General features: G+C 42.8%; 3 protein-coding genes across 6 annotated transcripts; 2 read left to right on the forward strand and 1 right to left on the reverse strand.

Moving 5' to 3' along the window:
- Positions 1 to 863: 863 nt before the first annotated feature.
- Positions 864 to 3,313, forward strand: nme4 (NME/NM23 nucleoside diphosphate kinase 4). 2 transcript variants are annotated; one of them, XM_040190459.2, is made up of 5 exons: positions 864 to 1,187; positions 2,152 to 2,282; positions 2,353 to 2,454; positions 2,615 to 2,727; positions 2,867 to 3,313. In XM_040190459.2, the coding sequence occupies exons 1-5, from the start codon at positions 1,052 to 1,054 to the stop codon at positions 2,994 to 2,996; spliced, it is 612 nt and encodes a 203-aa protein (XP_040046393.2). In that variant the 5' UTR covers positions 864 to 1,051; the 3' UTR covers positions 2,997 to 3,313. The 2 variants fall into 2 exon arrangements, with proteins under 2 accessions (XP_040046393.2, XP_040046392.2); XM_040190458.2 differs by having other exon boundaries at positions 923 to 1,187; positions 2,149 to 2,282.
- On the reverse strand, positions 3,310 to 11,732 carry eps8l1a (EPS8 signaling adaptor L1a). Of its 3 annotated transcripts, XM_040190456.2 has the most exons (15): positions 11,539 to 11,732; positions 9,471 to 9,563; positions 8,561 to 8,672; positions 8,340 to 8,398; positions 7,800 to 7,932; positions 6,896 to 6,984; positions 6,710 to 6,784; positions 6,485 to 6,633; positions 6,185 to 6,394; positions 5,852 to 5,960; positions 5,625 to 5,765; positions 5,369 to 5,507; positions 4,944 to 5,094; positions 4,543 to 4,675; positions 3,310 to 4,227 (listed from the first exon to the last, which is right to left on the reverse strand). In XM_040190456.2, the coding sequence occupies exons 3-15, from the start codon at positions 8,670 to 8,672 to the stop codon at positions 4,153 to 4,155; spliced, it is 1,575 nt and encodes a 524-aa protein (XP_040046390.2). In that variant the 5' UTR covers positions 9,471 to 9,563; positions 11,539 to 11,732; the 3' UTR covers positions 3,310 to 4,152. The 3 variants fall into 3 exon arrangements, with proteins under 3 accessions (XP_040046390.2, XP_040046391.2, XP_077940085.1); XM_040190457.2 differs by lacking the exon at positions 11,539 to 11,732 and having other exon boundaries at positions 3,832 to 4,227; positions 5,369 to 5,504; positions 9,471 to 9,791; XM_078083959.1 differs by lacking the exon at positions 11,539 to 11,732 and having other exon boundaries at positions 3,832 to 4,227; positions 5,336 to 5,504; positions 9,471 to 9,791.
- Positions 10,337 to 20,114, forward strand: slc6a16a (solute carrier family 6 member 16a). Its single transcript, XM_078083958.1, has 12 exons — positions 10,337 to 10,716; positions 14,156 to 14,381; positions 14,521 to 14,678; positions 15,289 to 15,415; positions 15,505 to 15,680; positions 15,945 to 16,055; positions 16,171 to 16,412; positions 16,621 to 16,813; positions 17,651 to 17,852; positions 18,075 to 18,234; positions 18,336 to 18,498; positions 18,841 to 20,114. The coding sequence occupies exons 1-12, from the start codon at positions 10,714 to 10,716 to the stop codon at positions 19,186 to 19,188; spliced, it is 2,109 nt and encodes a 702-aa protein (XP_077940084.1). The 5' UTR covers positions 10,337 to 10,713; the 3' UTR covers positions 19,189 to 20,114.
- The last annotated feature ends 71 nt before the right edge of the window (positions 20,115 to 20,185 follow it).

A 20,185-nucleotide genomic window follows, 5' to 3' on the forward strand; every position in this document is an offset into this window, starting at 1 on the left:
AGTCTTAATTTTTGTCTGTATGTTCATCTTTGAGGATTGGGACTGTATTCATTTTGAAGTCTAGCCACCGATTTAGATCGTCATCTGTTTTTGTCTTCTCTCTCGATGCTGAATGCAAATACTGGTTCCGGTATGATGTCAACTAAACATTTAAATAAGCTATAATATTCAAGAAACTTGAAGGTTTATGTCACTGCAAAACCTTTTGATGAAAAGAACAAAATCTCAACATCTAGTTGATTCGAATTACAGTTCGATCTCCCATGCAGATAAAGTATGTTGTCATTGGTAAATGAGACAAATCGTTTGTTAAACCGAAGATCAGTGGTTCGACCTGAACCCCCAGTTGCTCCAGGTGGCTGATGAGCAGGTGATCGCATGCAGATACACCGATTGGTCATTAGTGTGTCGATAGAACGCTAGCACTGGGTACTTTGTTCCTGTGACAGACTAGACGTCATCCAAATGTATCTTCAGTGATCACGAAGATGTTCAATTTTTGCCGCTTGAATGTATCAGAAATGAACTTCCAATGTTGTGCTGTCCCATCGACTTGTCTTCGGTAGCTGACAAGTCTGAGCCTGTAACCCTGCACTGCAAACAGTGTGTGGAGGTTAAAGTGTTTGAACGAATACACATTTTATTTACATTTGGGAAAATGTGGGAGCCATTAGTTTTACTTTAATTTTTTAATACCTTTTGTTTCTTGCAATTTCTCTAAATGACAATGGTCTTAATAGTTTGGATATGAACCAAAGAACTTGAATGATGTTCTCAAAGCTGTAGTTGAAAAAACGTGAGTCATCACTGTACATTTCTTAAATGATAAATTCAGTTCTACACAAAAGCTCAATTCAGTGCTAGAATATTTGATCAATAAGTGTATTTGTTTTTGCCAAATTAAACATAAAAAAACCCGCAGGCAAACATCTGTCATCGCAAACATGCTTGATCGACCACCGGGGCGGCTGGCAGGCGGTGGGGTGACTCGTGAGTTCTGATTGACGCGGTCTGACTTCTGTCTCGAGAGGCTCGCTGGACGCGTCGCAACATGCTCCTCCTGCAGCGGTCCGTCTCCAAGAGTCTCCTGCGACACTTTTATCCAGCAAATCGAGGAAACGCCAAAGGTTTGCTGTCAGCTGCGCTGCCCGGCGGAGCTGCAGGATCAGGACACCGGAACAAATCGGGTAAGGTGGATGTTTGCTCAACTGCTCCGCGAGAACGTCGAATTTGACTTGTATGTGCATTTCTGCTAGTTATGTGAAAACGCCACATTGTGCAACATTGTTTCTTTTCCTCAGGATCGGATCCCGTTTTACTCACTAGGTAACTCCGACCCGGTTAACCTATGAACTCAGTCAGTTTAACACGTGCAATGACACACTTGCGCCTTTTCTTCGCCGTTTTAAATAGTTTACGTTCAAAAAGGCTGCAGGCTTCCTCGGGTTCTATCTGCGTCGAACGGGGCCAAACGTTTGCAAACAAATGCCCAACTCGAGGGGTCGTGAACCGCCTCGAAGGCTGTTAAACGGGGGTCTGCGTGGCGCGTGTTCTGCGGGGTTTTGGATGCACACCAGATACGTCACCAGAACCCCTTTTCTCGTGGGGGGTGAAAACGTCCATGCAGCTACTCAAAGACTCTTCCTACTTTACTCGTAACAGGCGGATTTCAAGTGGGTCCCGTGGCGGGTCACGTGCGTATTGATTGCGTGCTGTCATTCATTAGCCGCTGTGCGGTGCGCAACAATTTATCCAAACAATATCCGGTGTGCGCAGTTCATCTGTGTTTGTAAACCGATGTGCATGCGTTCCGATATGTTTGTGTGTGTTTTGGATGTCCCCCTGCAAGCCGTTTGAGTAAACATTTGTCCCCTTTAGTCCACTGTGTTTGTTTGACTGCTTTGCTTAGTTGCTTTGCAGATTTTCGTACTATAAACTCAACAGCGGATGTATAAATATTACATTTAATTCAATTAGCTAAAAAGATAAGTGCTTTTCCATAGTATCAACGTCTATATATTTGTTATGCATTTGTTTTGTTTGTTTGTTTGTTTTGCATGAGTGCTTTTACTACTACATGTTGATTTTCGCATGTAGTTGCTTTACATGAAGGTTTTACTACTTTGTCTTCCACGGTTTCTGTCCCAGCAGCTTTCCCAGACGAGAGGGAGCGGACTCTCATTGCTATAAAGCCGGATGGAGTCCAACGTCGCCTTGTGGGACAGATAATGCAGCGCTTTGAACAGCGGGGCTTCAAGCTGGTCGGCCTGAAAATGTTGCAGGTAAACGCGTGAACGTGTTTGGTTTAGGTTGTTGTGTGTTCTTAGCTTAATTTCTGTCTCTGCATGGAAGGTGTCTGAGGATCTTCTGTCTCAGCACTACTGTGAACTGAGGACTAAGCCCTTCTACCCCAGTCTGCTGGATTACATGAGCTCAGGGCCCGTTGTTGTCATGGTGAGGTTGCTCTTATCTCTACAATTCCGGAATAAGTTGTTTTTTCGAAAATGAATGCTATCATAGATTTAAAAATACATTGTATTTCAGGCGTGAACCCGCTAATATCTGCAAGTCCTGAATATGCTGATTTTGTGAGAGTTCTTCTATTTATATGTAGGTGTGGGAAGGTCACAAGGTGGTCCAGACGTCTCGTACAATGGTGGGACACACCAACCCAGCGGAGGCCCAGGCAGGCACCGTCAGAGGAGATTTCAGCTTTCATGTCAGCAGGTAACGTGTTGCCATTTGACCTCATTTTGTGTCAATTTCAGGGTTAAGCAACAATCGCATGACACCACCACTTTCTAGATTTTGCACGTGACTTTTCCACGTCGGAAGTAAAATAAGGATTTGTGTTGGTCATTTAAAGGAATGTGGTTCATGCCAGCGATTCACCTGAAGGGGCTCAGAGGGAGATCCAGCTGTGGTTCCAGAGTAAAGAACTCCTGAAGTGGGAGTGCTGTGACCAGACCATCACCTGTGAAGATGCTAAGGCCTGAAGTCTATGGCTCAGACACGACAATGAGAATCCGTAACGGTACCTCTGCTCCTGCTGCTCAGGGGTCTGCCTATCAAATAATTTACCTCAGTAAGTGCACTTAAAGTCACAAAGATTATATTATATTGGAACAAATGTGACACGTTTTTTTTGTTGTTTTATAAATCAAAATATATTAATAGCTGCATGCAAATGGGGACCTGCAACGTTTGTCCTTTGGTGTCAGGATGAGATGTATTTTATCACTACGTGCAAAACATCGAGGTGTTGTGTGGAGCTACAGTGGATGAACTTAAATAAATATGAATGCCGGATGGATGAATTGTTTTACAGTTTTGTCATACAGTTTTACAATTTACAGCTGATTATATATATATATATATATATATATATAAATAAATTATACACACACAATATTGTTAAGTAATAGTTCTACCTCCTGTCTAAAAGAAATAAGTCCAATAACATGAGTGAGAAGCTCTAAACTGGAAATTGTTAATGATTCAAATAATCAATGTTGGCACTAGAACATTCAACTTCTGGTCAATGTTGCTTTGAAAATGTTGCTGTCGGTTAATAAATGTACTAAAAAAAACATGGTGATTTGCGTCCGCCTGCTATTGATGGAAAAAAAAAGAATTCAAGCCAATAAAATGACAGCGGTGTACATTTTGTCATAACTCATCAGCTTCAGTCACAAAGAATCAGAAGCATCACACAAAGAGGGGAACTGAATTTGTATCAGTTCAATGTGTTTCTGGCCCACAACAGCATCCGTGTGCAACAAGGAATATTGTCTTAACTGAGATTTGCGGGCAATTAAAGACATTTAAGCATCTTTCTTGACCAAATGTATTTTTGTTGTAGCTCAAAAAGCAGTTTCAGTCAAATGTAAACGTAGGAATGGACTCATTGGTGTCACTGTATTAGGTTTAGCTTAGTAAAACGCTGTATTGAATTGTGCCTAAATTGTGAACAAAATGTTAGATGTTATAAGGAAAAGGATCTTACCAAATGGTAAGAATAAGAAAAAGGAGCACCTACGTATAACTGCACGTAGGATCAAATATTAAAATCAATCTGGAACATCAGTGAGCGAACAGCTCTACATGCTACGCGACTGTTCTCTCCATTGATCTGTATTACTTCACACTTTTTTATTCTGATATCAGGCCAATCTTCAGTTTTTGCTTCTCCATCGCCGTCTTCAGTTCAGTAGCTTTGTGCACGTCCTGAGTAGAATGCAATAGAAAAATATGTTTTAACAAAGCAGTATTGATATTTTAAGAGATTCCTGCAGTACCAGACCAACAACAATAAGGCTATCTAGTGATTAATCATTTTAAAATCTCTCCTCTGGAACTGGCTATGAGCTCTTTAGCAACTAAATTGTATGTTTTAGTTTTGTAAGTTGAAAAGTGAATACTCTTTAGTCAATGTAGGTAACAGGGTATTAAAACGACCCAAGTCTGTGCATAAGTCAAGGCTGAACAAACAACCGACGAATGACCCCACAAACACACACACACACAAAAAACAGGACAAACCTCGAGAAGCGCCTTCTGCACCATAATCTGGCTGTAGACTCTTGCTCCTTCCTCTGGAGCCACCGCGCGGAGCTCCTCCTTTTGCAGGGCGAAGAGCTGTGCTCCATTTAGGACGGACAGTCTCTGGACCGTCCTGCAAGAGCAGGAAGAAGAAACATGTAAATATAAGAGCCATACTTATGTCCAACGTTCACATTGAGCTCATTACACTGCGTCAGGCTCTGGCAGGCTGCCCTGTCCAGTCCTGGTCCTTTGGTTCTTTGGCCCTTTGATAATCTCTTGATATTCCTGGCGGATTTTCAGAATAAGATGTGGCATAACTAAGACGTTCTACCAACTGGCCTTGTCCTGAATTCAGGTTTATGTCCGAGCTGGAGTTTCCTCTGACAGGTATAACTCACTGTTGAGTGAAGCCCTTGGTGCGCAGCCAGGCCTCCACATCGGCGGAGGGCGAGTGGTAGTTCAGGGGGGTGATGTCGGCTGAGGTGGGGAGCACCGGCGGACGTAAGGAGTCTCTTCTCACAACTATCCGCCGAAGAAGCTCGTCATTCACTACCAGGGCGGCAAATATCAAACATTTCTCCAATTCAAGATCAGCGCTTAATGTTTTTAAGGATTCTGAAGCACATCATATTAAAAGTGGTCCGTTTCTGGCCAATTATCAAGACTTTACATCGCTTAAGTGACGGATGAGAGACTGTTACACGATAAAACAACTTAAAACGCTGCAGGGATTCAATACGTTTGTGAGTTCAATGTTGCAACAAGTCCATGCTATGATTGTATGATTCACCGTTGCTGACTTCAACATGCGTGTACGTGTTACCTCGACCGTTGTCTTCTTCCCGCGTTGATGGTGAAACCATGCTCTGTGGCCGCAGTGGGCGCGTGGCTTCAGGACTGGTCCTAACTGGGCTCGATCCAGCATATGACAAGTACTTTGTCGGAGGGGAAATGGGCATCTTCTGTTGAGCAACAGCGGGAATGAAAAAAACAACAAAAACGGTTGGGATTGCATGAGGCGAGAAGCTGCAGTGTGTGCAAAATCACTGTGTGTGTGTGTGTTGTGTACGTTGTCGTACCTTTGACTCCCTGCGCACCACTGGGCTGGTTCTCCCCCGGCCATTCGGAGCGGACTGAGGCTCCAGGATGTTCGAGGGGACAAATCCTATCTGGTCAAAGCGATTTCGACACTTCCACCATTTCTTTGACGAACTAATGAGCTGAAGGGAGAATCGGTCGAGTGAGGTTATAACTTGGAGGAATACATCTGCTTTTAAGGCCCCAAATTGTAGTTGTGGATGCGTACCTCTAGGGTTTCTCCTTGTAGCACAGATAGTTCACTGCTGTTTCTAGCCACAAAGTCGTAAGTGCAGCAGTAAAGTCTGTCCCCCTCTGGGGGGAGCTCCCTTTCTCCTCTGAAATAGAAGCGTTGGTCAAAAGTAATGTGAAAAAAAACCAAGAAGCAATTAACAAAAGGGAGTCAGGTCTCGGTAATAGTCCTCATTATCACCTCCAGACAATTTTATGGCGCAGTAAATAGTTAATTGCAGACATTTGTGATTTGATTCTGTCGTCATTGTCACTTTAACACATAATTATATCTCTCTCTGTAATGAATTCACGAGGCCTACAGACTTACACTTCCCCCCTTTCTTCACCAGGAGGCTGCGCTGTCTGTCGAACTTGATCCTGTTTCAGTCTGGCCTCCCTGCTTTCCTCGAAAGCATCTTGTTTGTGCTGTGACTCGACGGGGTCTTCGAAAGGCTGGCCAGTCGGGTCACAGGCCTGAGGCTTCCACCCGTCCATGAAGACAGGTGAGTATGGAGGCACGGACACCTTGAGGTGTAAACTGAAAAGGGGGGGGAGAGAGAATTTTGTTGGAGCAACACTCTGAAACCAAGATCCACGCACACAAACACGCGTACACACAAACACGCACCCAGATGAAGTCCAGTAGGGCCCCAATGACGTCCACAGCTCCTTTTCCTCTTCGATCAGATGATTTTGGAGCAGTGACACAGCGCCGATGGTCATAGCAGGACTGGCCACTGACGCCGCTAGCGCCGGCCCCCCCGTCGTTTTTACCATCTGTGAAGGAGACGTTTCTACACTCAGTATCACAGAGAGAGAGAGAGAGAATCTACTACAGGATGGAAGGACTCACCAGTCCGAGAGGCACAAAGATGTGATGAAGCAGCTCTGGTGCATCAGGCTCTGCGATGGCTGACTTGAGACGGTCCTGAATAAACCAGCAAATTGGCTTATTTTACCTTTTCATTGTCACCGGTTTTATCTAAATTGTGCATTTCCAGAGTTAATCAGCGCTCTATTAAGACCGCTTTTAACTCACCAGCAGGCTGAGGGAATACTTGATTTTCTGAAAGAGGTCCACAAAGTCATTCTCTGACGGAGGGGAAGCTTTCAGGGCCAACAAACCTTCTGCACAGAGGAGCAGAATCACAACTACATCTTAACAGGAAACTCATAACTCCACCACAAGCATTTTGTGGCTGTACGTAAATTCAAACTTAATATTAGGAGGCGTCATTAATATATTTATTGAGTTATTCAATTATCTTGAACATTTTACAAACTGCAAATTGAAAGAGTTTGTCAACACCTTGAGCGAGATGAATGAATAATCCAGAAAGAATAACAAAAACAGACAAAAGTATAGAATAGGTTGTTGAGTGCAGTTCTAGCATGTTCCAGAAAGTACTCTGGTGGTGACTAATAACAATCTTCTATTTTATTATTAATACATTTATACAACCATTGGCTTTAGCCTTAACTGGGGTCATACAAATCCCAGCTTTACCTGATCATGTTGCAACGAACCAACACACACGTTGTCAATTTATTACACATATATAGTCTCTTTCCGGATTGACTTGGCCTCAGCTCCAATCATTTCTTTGTCATCTTCCTTGTACGTGCCGGCCTGCAGGCGGTAATTTCACAATACTCCCAAGAATCTTTTGGCCCCTTGCCAGTTGATCATCTTCCAGAGCGTGAAGTAGTGTGCTAATATTTGTCCTTTGTCTCAAGTTTCCTTCCTCCACCAGAAGCCAAAGATCTGTTGCCAAGCGCCACCAACTATTTAACTGCCCGTCTCTGCCACCAACTCATCTACACATCTTCAAACTTTAAACCTAAATATAACATTCAACGTCGAAGGTAAGTGAAAGTATTCATTTAATTTAGACCACCCATGTTATATTATGACTACCGTGATATTTCAGTGAAACTCTCACCGTCTTGGTCCTTCTTCTTGCTCTTCTTGCCTCTCTTTTTGCTCCTTTGGTTGAGAACACTCTGGGCCTCAGCGGCCTGCTGCAGGCGAGCCATGAAGCGCTCCACATCGTCAAAGCAGTGGTTCATAGACTCCTAGAAAGACACAGCATGTCTTACAAGACCGAGCTCCACAAATTATTTGGAAAGTCAAGAGTTCATATTACTGGTATTTTATTAGTGGATAAAGCAACAAACAAGGAAGCAGTAAGCTGTAATATTTCCTGATGTCTCGTTTTAAAGTCGTCTTTTTTTGCTTCACCCAACGTCAAAACTTTGTTACCAGTGTGCTAAAGATACTGCTGAAGAATGAATACTAAAATATATCCTTTTGAATAAATACAGTATGTGGTTTGTAATGATAAGGGACCTCATTCTGTCTAAGATTTATTGCACAGATTGCCTCCTGCTCCCATTTGGATTTAAACTATTATTGATTATTTGGAAGCTTAAACCCTTTAGTCAGCATACATGCAAGAAAAATGATCTACACGCGTACGTACCAATTCACTCTCTGCATTCAGTAGGGACGTATAGTTGGAATCCCCAGTGGCACATTTCTCTGAGCAGAGGAAGAACAAAACCATTGACAAAATTTGTACAAAATCAAACAAAGGTTTGCTATTTTTTGTCAATATGAAGTAGGATACTGTACTATAATGCATCTTTGTGGCACACACACACACATATATATACACACACTAAGCAGATGAATTTACTGTACCTTTGTAGATGTTTGTGTTGCTTTTCGGGCCACCAGGAGAAAGCTGCTCCCCTGGAATTAACCCGACTCGGAAATGCTTTCTAGGGGCCACCGGAGGCGGCGATGCAGACATCTGTTGTGTGAATGCAGAGTAAAATCATGCACATACAATAGGAATAATGCTCCTTTATCTAAATTTTTACTGGTATTCTACCTTTTGAGTGATGTTTTAACACCTCTTTTATTATTATCCCACTATACATTATTGGCGTTACTTCTTGTGACTCGTACCTCGGTTGTTAAATGTTTATATTTTTCTAACTGAACTAATTTGAATATATTCAAAAAGGATGAATGAGTGTAGATTATTGCCGCATTCCTCAGGCTGATTGTAAGAATGCAGAAAGTATTTACACCCGTTCTGCGACGTGCATGTGAGTGACACATATACCTGACAGGAAAAACCACTGACATCATTGACGTGGTATGCAGACAACGCAACGACACAATGTTGCTAAATAAACGGGGCTGTTGAATATAAAAGTGTTTGCTTTGGAAACACATTGTATCTTTGACACGTCTTGTGCTCGTCTCCTTGCATTTCCTTTGTCGTCCATTGTCTTCCAACACTATTTACTACTACTACTATTTAACCAGTTAATATGACATAGAATATTTCAATCATTAACATTTTTACATAAAATGGACATAACACAGAAAAGGCCTCTCACACAAATGATTAAAGACAAATTATGAAATGTTCTAATGGGTCAAGATGAAGTGAAGCTGCTTGAAAAGTCTCCTCTGAGCACTATAATACTGACACAAACTAAGTGAACTGGTCTCACTAACACACAGATAGACACAAACACAAACCAACACTCACATAACACATAGAATCCACATTTATAATTTAGATACATTACTGTACCTTTTAGAGTTGTTTGTTTCAATCATGGCACAGAGACCAATCCTCACGCTGAGTTGTATCAGTACTGGGTGAAGATACACATTGAGGTCCCACCTCGTCGAGATATGCAGAAACGGGAAAAACGAGTTCAGCTTTCCTTTCTACGTTGTTTTCACCCTCCTCTAGTTCTCTAACATAAAAAACACACACACGCTTCCCATCCTTCTTTCTGCATCTTTGTGAGCTTGACCTAAAGTTTCCTTTTTAAATCTTTGTCATGGAATTTATTTTTGAAACGGTCCAAATATGTCAGGTCGAAACATGTCTAAAAATAACCCTCACCACAATAATGCAATACCAGGTACCCCTGGTTACAAGAAAAGGAAGTAGGATCGTGGCTTTGTGGAAACTAGTTGGTGAACAGTGACCTCCACTGTTGGTTAGAGGACATCGACATTATCGTTTTGTCCCTCCAACAATGCGCCTATAACTTTATGAAAATGATTAGTGTTAACCCTAAAATTCCTCAGAAAAATCTCCTACCCAAATCACAGGCTCTATGAACTTGAAGTTAAATGCCACTTGTTTTCCATTTGTGCGAACAAGACGCGTGAAGTGATATTGGCTCATTCTGTACACCTGTCTGTGCCATGATCTAAATTATTTGGGACTTAATTGGGAATGAATTTGGCGCGCATTATTTGTATGCATTTTTATTCTACGTTCTCTTGCGCAGCCATGACTTTACTTTTGGCACAGATGCAGGCAAAGTTATACAGTTATAATCCGCATGTCCAGATTTAAATACACTCCAAAGCAGTGCAACGACAGTGACCACGTGTAATTGCGCCAAACTGTCAGCGGTGTTTTTGTCACACCTACTGGCCACACAAAGGAACGTCGAGCAGAGCGTGTTGTTCCCCCCCCCCCCCCCACCCACGCAACGTTTTGGGGAAGGGCCGTTCGGCCCCCTCGTCCCTCCCACTGGCTTCTTCTGCGCTAACTTCTCCTTCACGTCTCCTCGGGTTGCCGGCGAGAAAGTTTGCTCCAGCGCAAGAAACGTGTCCGCGAAGCAACCCGTCTGCGCGCGACGTTCCTTCCCCAGCAAACTATTTGTCAGCCCGATTATTTGCAAAATCAAACATAGTACCGGCGGTGTAAATAAAAGGAGGAGGGGGGTGTGGGGGAGATAAAGTGACGAGCAGAGAAACCAACTCCAGGACTTCAGAAACTCGTGGCTTCTCTCTTGGAGCGCGCGGTCAGCATGGTACGTCCACAACACACCGACGCCTTTGCGCCTAACCAACGGGACCGAAGGGCCTCTAATATTTAAACATCCCGGTGCTTTCATTGTTTGCTTCTGTCTTTTGCTTGACTGGTTTCCCCCTTTTTCCCCCAAATTCTTGCTCTCACATGTTGTGTGATGTATAGACTCCTTTGTTGCTTACGCGCGTCATGAATCGGCTTTATGGCTGCGGCTTAAATAATCTCTGCTGCGCTGCTGAACTTCTCTACATTTGTTCAAAAACATACCAGTGGTGCTATGTTATGTTTCGAAATACTGTCATAGCTACACATTCCTATTATTATTATTATTATTTCAACCACATGTCCATGTTGATGTGTCCCTTCACTCTTGGCTCTGACTACAACATTGGTAACAATCTCTCTTAAAGGTCTTATGTGGATGCAAACCGCTTCACATTAGCATTTTAAATTCATGATCATGGTTCCATTTTGACTTAAGTGTGACAGAAGTGCAACCATCCACGAACTGACAAACCTCACCGAAGCCAGTATGTAACCCAGAATTGTATTTAATGACTTGTATATTCGTTTTATTATGGTATCCTTTGGCAATGAGACACTAATGAGAGGGAAATTGGTGAGTGGTTCTATGATTGACAGCCACAATGCTATACCAGTAAAGTAATCCCAGGGTGTGTGTGTGTTAAGAAAAGCCTATTGTATGTGTAATTGCTATTGTTTACCTGTGCAGGGTGTTGGTTTCCTTTAGAACAATGCAAACTAGGGTAGATTCAAGACCTAAACCATGTTGGGGTCGGTAGAGAAAGTTAAACAAACATACCTGTGGATTTTGGCGGACGATAAAGCTCCCATTCTGCAGCTCCTTGGTGCATTTCTACGACCGCTGTGATTCATTTCATAGTATGCTACATTGTAAATGTCGATTTATCACAACTATTTATCACTAAAAACCAGATGGCGCGATGAGTGTGATGGTTTCATTTGCTAGTTCCTGAGTTGTCTCCCTCAAAGGCCTTGCGTAAGTGTTACCAAAGATTCTTTTACAGAAAAAAAGACTCTGCGTCCTCAAACATGATGCTGACATGTAAAATCACAAGTGTGAAAGGGTCTTTATTCTGTCTGTTTGCACAAGGCAGGGTGTCTGCACACATGCTGTTTAAAGCATCCAGCCACATTATGTGTGAACACATAAAAACAAAGTGTTTCAAATACAAGTGACTGACATATTGCAACTTTATGCTTTTTTCTACATGTAGAACCATCATTTCTGTATCATGAGACAAGTTCAGTATGACTCTTATGGAATTTAGATAACATTAAGGCTTTTATAACGCATTATGTCTACCTAACCTATGTATAGTGTTTTTAGAAAAATCTTAACTTGACTGACAATATTTATTTAGAGTTTATTTAATGAATTTGTACACAACCGCAGCCGCATACCACTTTCATTTAGTATTTACTGTGTAAATACAGGGATTGGGGGGGTTGGGGGGAGGCACTATTCTGGCAATAAAGTTTTTTTCTGGAGGAAGGGAACATGTACTGAAAGTGTTTTTCTAACTAACCCTTACCGAAAACAGTTAAAATTATTTTTAGTTATAATGATTTAATAAATATAATATAGTAATTTTCTTTGTTTGAATAATACACACACACATACATATGGTGTAACATGTGTGTAAAATGACAAGATCACAGCAATCAATAACAAAATACCCCACTTTTGGAGTTTATCCAGTCTAACAGTCTTAAATAACTTTCTTTGAGTATGTTTTGGGGTTTTTTTTTAGACACAGCGGTGTTTTAGGAATAAGCTAGGCGGGTCTTTGTGTATTTTCTATTGCAGTTCAGTGAGGACAGATGTGTGGTTTCCATCTTGTACCAGAGATAGACCCTGGCTGACCAATGGGAAAGAATGAACAACCACTCTCTCTGTGTGTGTGTGTGTGTGTGTGTGTGTGTGTGTGTGTGTGTGTGTGTGTGTGTGTGTGTGTGTGTGTGTGTGTGTGTGTGTGTGTGTGTGTGTGTGTGTGTGTGTGTGTGTGTGTGTGAAAAGAAGGTACACCACTACGGTTATTCACACATATCAGTTCACAGTGTGACACAGATTGTGATTCAGGTAACCTTGGTCAATACCTATTCAAGGTTAGCTTAATCTTGGGGGCTTCAACTGGTTGAGCACAAATGGTTTATGTGCTCAACGTTGATTTGTACTCGGTTACTTCATCATCATAATCGTGGCAGATCCTTTTTCCACTTCCCCCACGTATCAATTGACTGATTGTTCACGCCTGAGAAGTACCGTTGGAGGATGTTTGACGGACTCGTCACCACTACCACCACAAAACGCACGCTTGTGTCTTTGATAAATTTTGTCCTCAAAAGGTTGACGAAAAATTCCTCATGAGCTTCTCTTGTTACCAACCCTACACACACCACATGGTGCACCCGTGCACTTCAGCACCACCCACAGTGTGAGCCAATGTGAGCCCAACACCTCCCCCTCATTGTACCCACCCAATCCCAACTCCACAACACCGGAGACCCTCCTTCACCCACAGACATGCCTCGTGGCTGCTGCTCTTCCCTTCCCATCTATTTATGTGTGCGCACATATATTTGTGTCACTCTCCCACACTTTTCTATGTGTGTGTGCGCGCGCGTGTGTGTGTGTGTGTGTGTGTGTGCACGTATTTCGTAAATCACCTGACGTATCTGCCCGTGCGTGTGTCCTGACCGGTCAAGTGCTCTACTAGGTCAAACGCCACCTGTAATTTTCCATTCTCACCAGCTGATTGTAGCAGCAACGCTGTGTTCTAAAGCCAGCTGGGCACACGTTTGGCCGTTTGGGGTCCGGCTCACCCACGTGAGCAAAGTCAGTTGGTGTGTGTGTGTGTGTGTGTGTGTGTAGTTCAAGTGCAGCCTGATGATCTGATTACATTTGAGCCAACGGGCTCATTCACCAGTTTTTAGGACACAGACCACACTGTGTGTAATGACTCAAGAGTTTTCTTGACAATGTTGAGACGTGGGTTTTGTTTTATAAAATGCAGACCATACAGACCGAGCGCGTAGTGTCTCAGTATATTTCCCACATGGAACATATCATCCTTGTTTGTTTAGAACAGTTCTTGCAGCAGCTACATGTTACAATCGGGTTTCCATATGGACGGTCGAGGTTGAAAAGCCCGGTGTAGTTTCTGTGGGCTCTCAATGGTCTTTAGTTTTAACAAACACTGTACACCTTTCATATCCTTATATTATTTCTATATATGACTCATGAAAAATAGAGTAAAGGTGTTGCTAAATGTAATTTTGTGGACACATACTTTTCTTGAGGCCTTTATTTTGACTGTCTCTGTCGATACGCGAATCACTTTTACATCAATAAATTCTCAGTGAAGTTCATTGTTCTTCTCCTTTGTTTACGCCAGACGGAGAAACCTCCACTGGACAGCAACGAGACTCCAGCCTGGTTGGGTGCGGGTCGGTCTGAAACGCAGCTTACAGCGGGCCAAGATCCAGACGCAGTTGAGACATGCGATGCCGACCGACCTGCATGGGACTCTAAGATCCAGTACGTGTTGGCACAGGTGGGGTTCAGCGTGGGCCTCGGGAACGTGTGGAGGTTCCCGTACCTTTGCCACCAAAATGGAGGTGGTGAGTGTCTTTTTCTGGACTTTTCCGCTGTGTACTTTTGACCGCAGCTCTCTTCAGGATGCTCACATGGGTGTTTTTGATGCATTAGACAAACACGACATCACCTTCATGTTTTAAAATGTCCCTTGCTTCCTTCCAGGGGCCTTCATGCTGCTGTATGTTTTTCTTTTAACAATTGTGGGAGTTCCACTGTTTTTCATGGAGTTGGCGGCTGGCCAAAGCATTCGCCAAGGGAGCATCGGTGTGTGGAAGCACATCTCCCCAAAGCTGGCCGGGATCGGTTACTCCAGCTGCATCGTGAGGCTCGGCTTTCTTTACTCTACATGATTTTGTTCTGGTTTTGGGTTTGTAATTTAAATGGACGAATGAAAAGTTTGGTTTATTTATTAGTGGTGGCGAATTAAAGGCAGAATGGAGAGCCAATAACATCCATCATCCATCATGATTACGTGATGGACGATGATTACTTATAACTTATCGAACCCTGGCGAAGCTGCCATGGTTCAATAGCTGGCTGACTTTCGGGTTTTAAAGTATTTTAGATCTGAGCCCCACATTTAAAAGATTTATAAGCACGAACGTCTTCGTCCACTGGTCTCATGAAAAAACAACTTTCTTTTTATTATTAGCACTGTGTATGTGTACTTAAGAAAAGGACGCTGATGATTTGAGAGAAGCAGTGAGCTGAATCGCTGGATGTTTGTTTGCATAACACTATTCCCTTCAGACGAAACAAGGCAAACACAGAGTCCTCAGGAACTGTCTGTGCACACACAACAACACACAAGCATACTTGTATGCTATGTTGTTTTTTCCCCCATTTTTTCTCTTAAAATCATAAATAACTGTGTGTAAATATTGAAAATTTAGTAAGTAAATAATTCATGAATGCTTTGTTCTCCTCTAGGTCTGTTTTTACGTGGCTCTTTACTACAATGTTATTATCGCATGGAGCCTGTTCTACATGGGCAATTCCTTTCAGTATCCTCTGCCGTGGGAGCACTGCCCAACTGATGTGACCACCAATGACACAGGTACTGACATATTTGAGGCATTGGTCAAAATAAGGTGTCATGTACTGTAGTTGCCAGTGAGGTCTAGGATGTCTGTTCTCAATCAACAGTGAAGGAGTGCGCAGGTTCTTCCCCAACGTCATATTTCTGGTTTCGGAAAGCTCTTAACATCACAAACTCCATCGACGAATCGGGAGAGTTGAACCCAATCATGACGGGGTGTTTGTTGGCGGCCTGGGCGATCGTGTCTCTGGCTATGATCAAGGGCATCAAGTCTTCTGCTAAGGTGAGATAACCTTTCTTCTCTTTGTCAGCGAGCATGGAGGGATATCAACGTCATCGTTAGAAAAACTACATTTCTAAAACATAATTAATAACCTTTATTGCTGGGAGGCAGATTTAGTTTTCTCCAGACGAAGCCACCCGTTTCCAGCCTAAATGCTACGCTATGCTAACTAATGGGATTAGTCTTTTCATCTAATGGTCAAACCATTCCATTTTAAATGCTCCAGCACTGAAACCCTCCCCCCTTTCTTCGTCCCAATCTTAGGTGATGTACTTTTCCTCGGTCTTCCCCTACGTGGTTCTCTTTATTTTCCTCATCAGAGGGTTGATGTTGGACGGTGCGATTGAAGGAATCACCTTCATGTTTTATCCTAAGGTAAGCGCAAACTTCACCATGTGTTTATTCATAATCACGTGTTGATTTGTCTCTAATATTTTGAGTTTGGGCTAATTTATACCTAAAAAGGGTTTTGTTTCGTGATCATTTTCAGTTGGAAATCTGGGGTAGTATGCAGGTGTGGCGCCAGGCTGCTACACAAGTGTTTTTTGCCCTGGGACTCGGCTACGGCTCCGTTATAGCTTATTCCTCCTACAATCCCGTCCACAACAACTGCCACAGGGACGCGCTGATGGTCTCAGGCATCAACTTCGCAACGTCCGTTCTGGCCTCGCTGGTTGTTTTTGTCGTGCTGGGTTTCCGCGCCAAGAACATTGCATTGCGCTGCGTGACAAAGTACGGCTGCCTCTGTCTGTGTGTGTGTGTGTGTGTGTGTGCGTGTGTCCACGAATATTTACTTCCCTCAGTTTGCAATCATTACCATTTACCGCAATATTTTTAACAGTCAAGCCCAAATGTTTAGTTTACACAGTGTCTAAAGTAACTTGTTTTGCCCAAGTGGTGCCTTACTTCTATGTTATCCTTCTACTCTAACGTCCTCCAGAAATCTTGGTCTTCTAAGCCTGATGTCCTCCTTTGAATCGTCTCCGCTCTTGGCCGGCCTCGGTCGGCCCGGGATCAACGCGAGCGATCCGAGCGCCGTGTCTTTAGCTGAATACAGAGAGTGGTACAGTCACCACGGCTCAGCTCTGGCTCCTAACATCACGGACTGCAGCCTGGAAGAGGAGATGAACAAGGTACACCGGAGATATCATTTTAAATCATCCTTCTTTTTAAGTGGGCTATCAACATGTGCCGGGCTTCACAAAATCTGTTCTAAGAGGGATGAAAAATATCTCAGAAAACCATAAAGTTAAAATTAGCAAAGACAACAATTGTAGGGTTAGTAAAATCTATTTTAAAATAAACTGAAGGACTTTTTACTCGTACCAGTACTAATTAAAGCTTCTTGACCCTTTTACACACATGGTGCACAGTGAAAATCTGAGTTTAGAGCAGCTGTTTATCCATAAAGCACCATGAAACATTTTAATACGACTCCCTTTTACAGAACACAAGAGAGAGAGAGAATATTTCCAAAGGTTTCTTCACTCAAAAAACAATCCGGGATTCATATATTAAAACAATAATCGTTCCCATGACCGCTGAGAAATATGTGAGGTTGTGCAGAATATCCAGCTGCTACGTGGAAGAAAACACGTGGGAAACCGTATCTAGTTGGTCTCGCGGTGAAATGGGAGCAAGCTGTGATAGAAGAGTGAAAAGAAGAAACTAAATAAACAGCTGTTGAGGTATTAACATGTATCTTATCTTAAAGAATACTCACTTCTTACTGCAGACTGCCATAGGAGTGCTTCTGGTGGGGTGCTGTCAGAGTTTATCTTCAAATAGGGCTCCAAATAATGATGCTTACGATGGGGCAATGTTCTCGCTAAGTGAGACTGATTTGAAATCAACACGCTTGTCTGGTTTTCTTTTGGACGTGCATGGAACTCTTCGATCATAATTTCTAAAATTCTCGTTCAGACTCTTCTGCACTGCCTTTTCCATCTTTTCCCTTTCTATGCGTGCAGGGCGTAGAGGGGACGGGGCTGGCGTTCATTGCATTCACAGAGGTGATGGCCCTGTTCCCTGCCAGCCCCTTCTGGTCCACGCTGTTTTTCCTAATGCTGCTGAACCTGGGCCTCAGCACCATGTTTGGGACCATGCAGGGAATCCTCACACCTCTCATGGACAATTTCAGCCTTCTGGGCCGTCACCGGACTCTTCTCACTGGTGATGCAAACGGATCGACACGACTTCTCACAGCGCTCTGTACTATAGGCACCTATCATTGTTGTTTCAAAGGACCTTTGTCCAGGTGTACTTTTTTAAATGATATATTTTGACGTTTCAAATATAAATATTCGGCCTATGTTCGGATATTTTGGTGTCTGTGTACAGTTGTCTCGTCACACGGCTCAGATGACACTGTTTGCCTTCTCTTTTGCTTCCTAGTGTCCAGCTGTGCGTTGGGCTTCTTGATCGGACTGCTGTTCACTCAGCGCTCGGGCAACTATTTTGTGACTATGTTCGACGACTACTCTGCAACTCTACCGCTGGTCATCGTTGTAATCTTTGAAACCTTTAGTGTGGCGTGGGTTTATGGAACTGATCGGTAAGAAACCCAGAATCGCGAACATTAGCCGTTCAATTGTTTCTGTGCAGTTTCTTTGCGTTTTATTCCTTATCTCCTGTAGATGTTTTCTGTCACTGCAGCTTCCTGGATGACATTGAAGTCATGCTCAATTGGCGCCCTCCAGTGGTGTACAAATATCTCTGGAAATATGTTTGTCTGCTGTCGATGGTTGGTCTTCTTACTGCAAGTTTGTTGCGTATGTTCTTTAAAAGGCCCACGTACACCGCCTGGAACCAAACCACAGTAAGATACAGCTTTTTGTCCTGTGCAAAACAATGTGACGTACAAAAGCCTTTGTTATGGTTTACAACATACATGACGTACTAGATTTGTATATTTCTCCCCCCAACTGCACTCAAAAATAAATATTGAAGCAACTTAATATGTATTATTTTTACAATGTTTTTAATGTTGTGATTAATTTGATTTACTTCTATGCATGAACTTTTTCACATTCATATATAGATACTCTTATAACTGCTAAAAGACACTTTTATCTGAAGGAATAATTGAATAATTCTGTGCAAGTGTCGCGCCTGCCCTCATTTGGTCCCTCTGACATGCGGTTCCTCCTCTTGTCTTTAGGCCTCTGAGGCCACTCTGGAGTACCCAGGCTGGGCTCTTGGCATGATCATCACGCTGATCGTCTGTGCCAGCCTGCCCGTTCCCATCGGCTACATCTATTTCACGTTGAAAAACCCCAAAGCCGGTAACACTCGCTCCGCGGACGGAGGTGGCCACGAGATGCACCGAGAGTTTTACACCAAGTGCAGCTCCACCGAGCAGCTGGAGTCGCCTCGCCGGGTCCCCGCTGAGGAAGACGAGGCTCTTCCCAGGACAGCCTTCCTGGCGACGGGCAACGAAAATTACAGACTCTTGCCCCAGCTGGAGGTGGAGGATGATGATGATGATGAACAAGATACAGAAGTTTGAACATTGCTTAGCGAGGATGAGATGTTTTATACGTTGAACAGAGTGCATGCTGGGTAAGACCCCGTGACAGAGATTGCAAAGTGAAGGGAGCTTGGTCATAAGCGTAATCATTTTTGCGTTGCAGATACATCAGAAACTAACATGCTGCTATATTTGATGAAGCAAAGGATTCATGGAAGGTTTTAGAGTAGGAAAGTGACTCCATTGTCTTTAGTTTCTGCCGGCCTGGTTGCCCACGTTGACCGGCTCTTTGAGGAACACAGCGATGGACAAAAATAGGCTTTATAACTATTTCTAGTTGTGCTAAGTATGCATTGTATAATGTGAATGTGTGCGCGTGTGTTTGTGTGTGAAAATGTGCGTTCATTTTTGTTGTAACATAGTGTGGATTTGAAATTACAGATGTTAATATGTCAGTAAAACAACTTTATTTTACATTATATTTGTATAATTTTACCTCACGAGACCACAGAAATGTTTCTAAATGGCACAATGTGTTCAGCGTAGCATGATTGTACTGTACTAGATGAGGACTCAGTAAACCTCTAGATGGCAGCAACCTGACTAAATAGTGATTTCTCCTTTTTTTAATGATTTATACTTCACCGTTGAATCCTAAAATTATTTCAACCTCGACCAAGTCGAATATAGTATTGTTTATGTTTATTTAGGTTAAGAAAGTCTAAGAAAACATTTTGTGTTTTTTTGTTGTGCTAATTTGTCATGAACCTGAAGGCCCTTTTGCAGAATACGTTGGGTTAACTATCATAAATGAACATTTTGGCTGCAAATACAGTACACCACGTTGTTATGCAGGTGTCATACATTTAATTTTGCCACACACACAAAGCTCACATCAAATGCATCAAATCAACGTGTGTTCGACTCTTCAGAAAATTGTGCATTAAAAATGAGCTTAATTATAATCTAGGTGTGATCCGTTGCCACTTGTATTGTATGGGCTTTCATTTGTAATCATCAAATCTCAGTGCACCTT

The sequence above is a fragment of the Gasterosteus aculeatus genome, chromosome 11 (assembly GCF_964276395.1).
Source record: "Gasterosteus aculeatus chromosome 11, fGasAcu3.hap1.1, whole genome shotgun sequence".
Classification (NCBI taxonomy): Eukaryota; Metazoa; Chordata; class Actinopteri; order Perciformes; family Gasterosteidae; genus Gasterosteus; species Gasterosteus aculeatus.

Bases quoted from the DNA above. Each gene is read 5' to 3' on its own strand.
- nme4 (XM_040190458.2), top strand. From the start codon at position 1,052: ATGCTCCTCCTGCAGCGGTCCGTCTCCAAGAGTCTCCTGCGACACTTT. The intron at 1,188-2,148 runs GTAAGGTGGATG...TTTCTGTCCCAG, and splicing joins AGGACACCGGAACAAATCGG to CAGCTTTCCCAGACGAGAGG. The intron at 2,728-2,866 runs GTAACGTGTTGC...GGTCATTTAAAG, and splicing joins TTCAGCTTTCATGTCAGCAG to GAATGTGGTTCATGCCAGCG.
- eps8l1a (XM_078083959.1), bottom strand. From the start codon at position 8,672: ATGTCTGCATCGCCGCCTCCGGTGGCCCCTAGAAAGCATTTCCGAGTC. The intron at 6,985-7,799 runs GTGAGAGTTTCA...TCCTCTGTGCAG, and splicing joins CAAGAAGAAGGACCAAGACG to AAGGTTTGTTGGCCCTGAAA. The intron at 5,961-6,184 runs GTAAGTCTGTAG...CTTCTATTTCAG, and splicing joins GGTGAAGAAAGGGGGGAAGT to AGGAGAAAGGGAGCTCCCCC.
- slc6a16a (XM_078083958.1), top strand. The intron at 16,814-17,650 runs GTACACCGGAGA...CTATGCGTGCAG, and splicing joins TGGAAGAGGAGATGAACAAG to GGCGTAGAGGGGACGGGGCT. The intron at 18,235-18,335 runs GTAAGAAACCCA...CTGTCACTGCAG, and splicing joins TGGGTTTATGGAACTGATCG to CTTCCTGGATGACATTGAAG.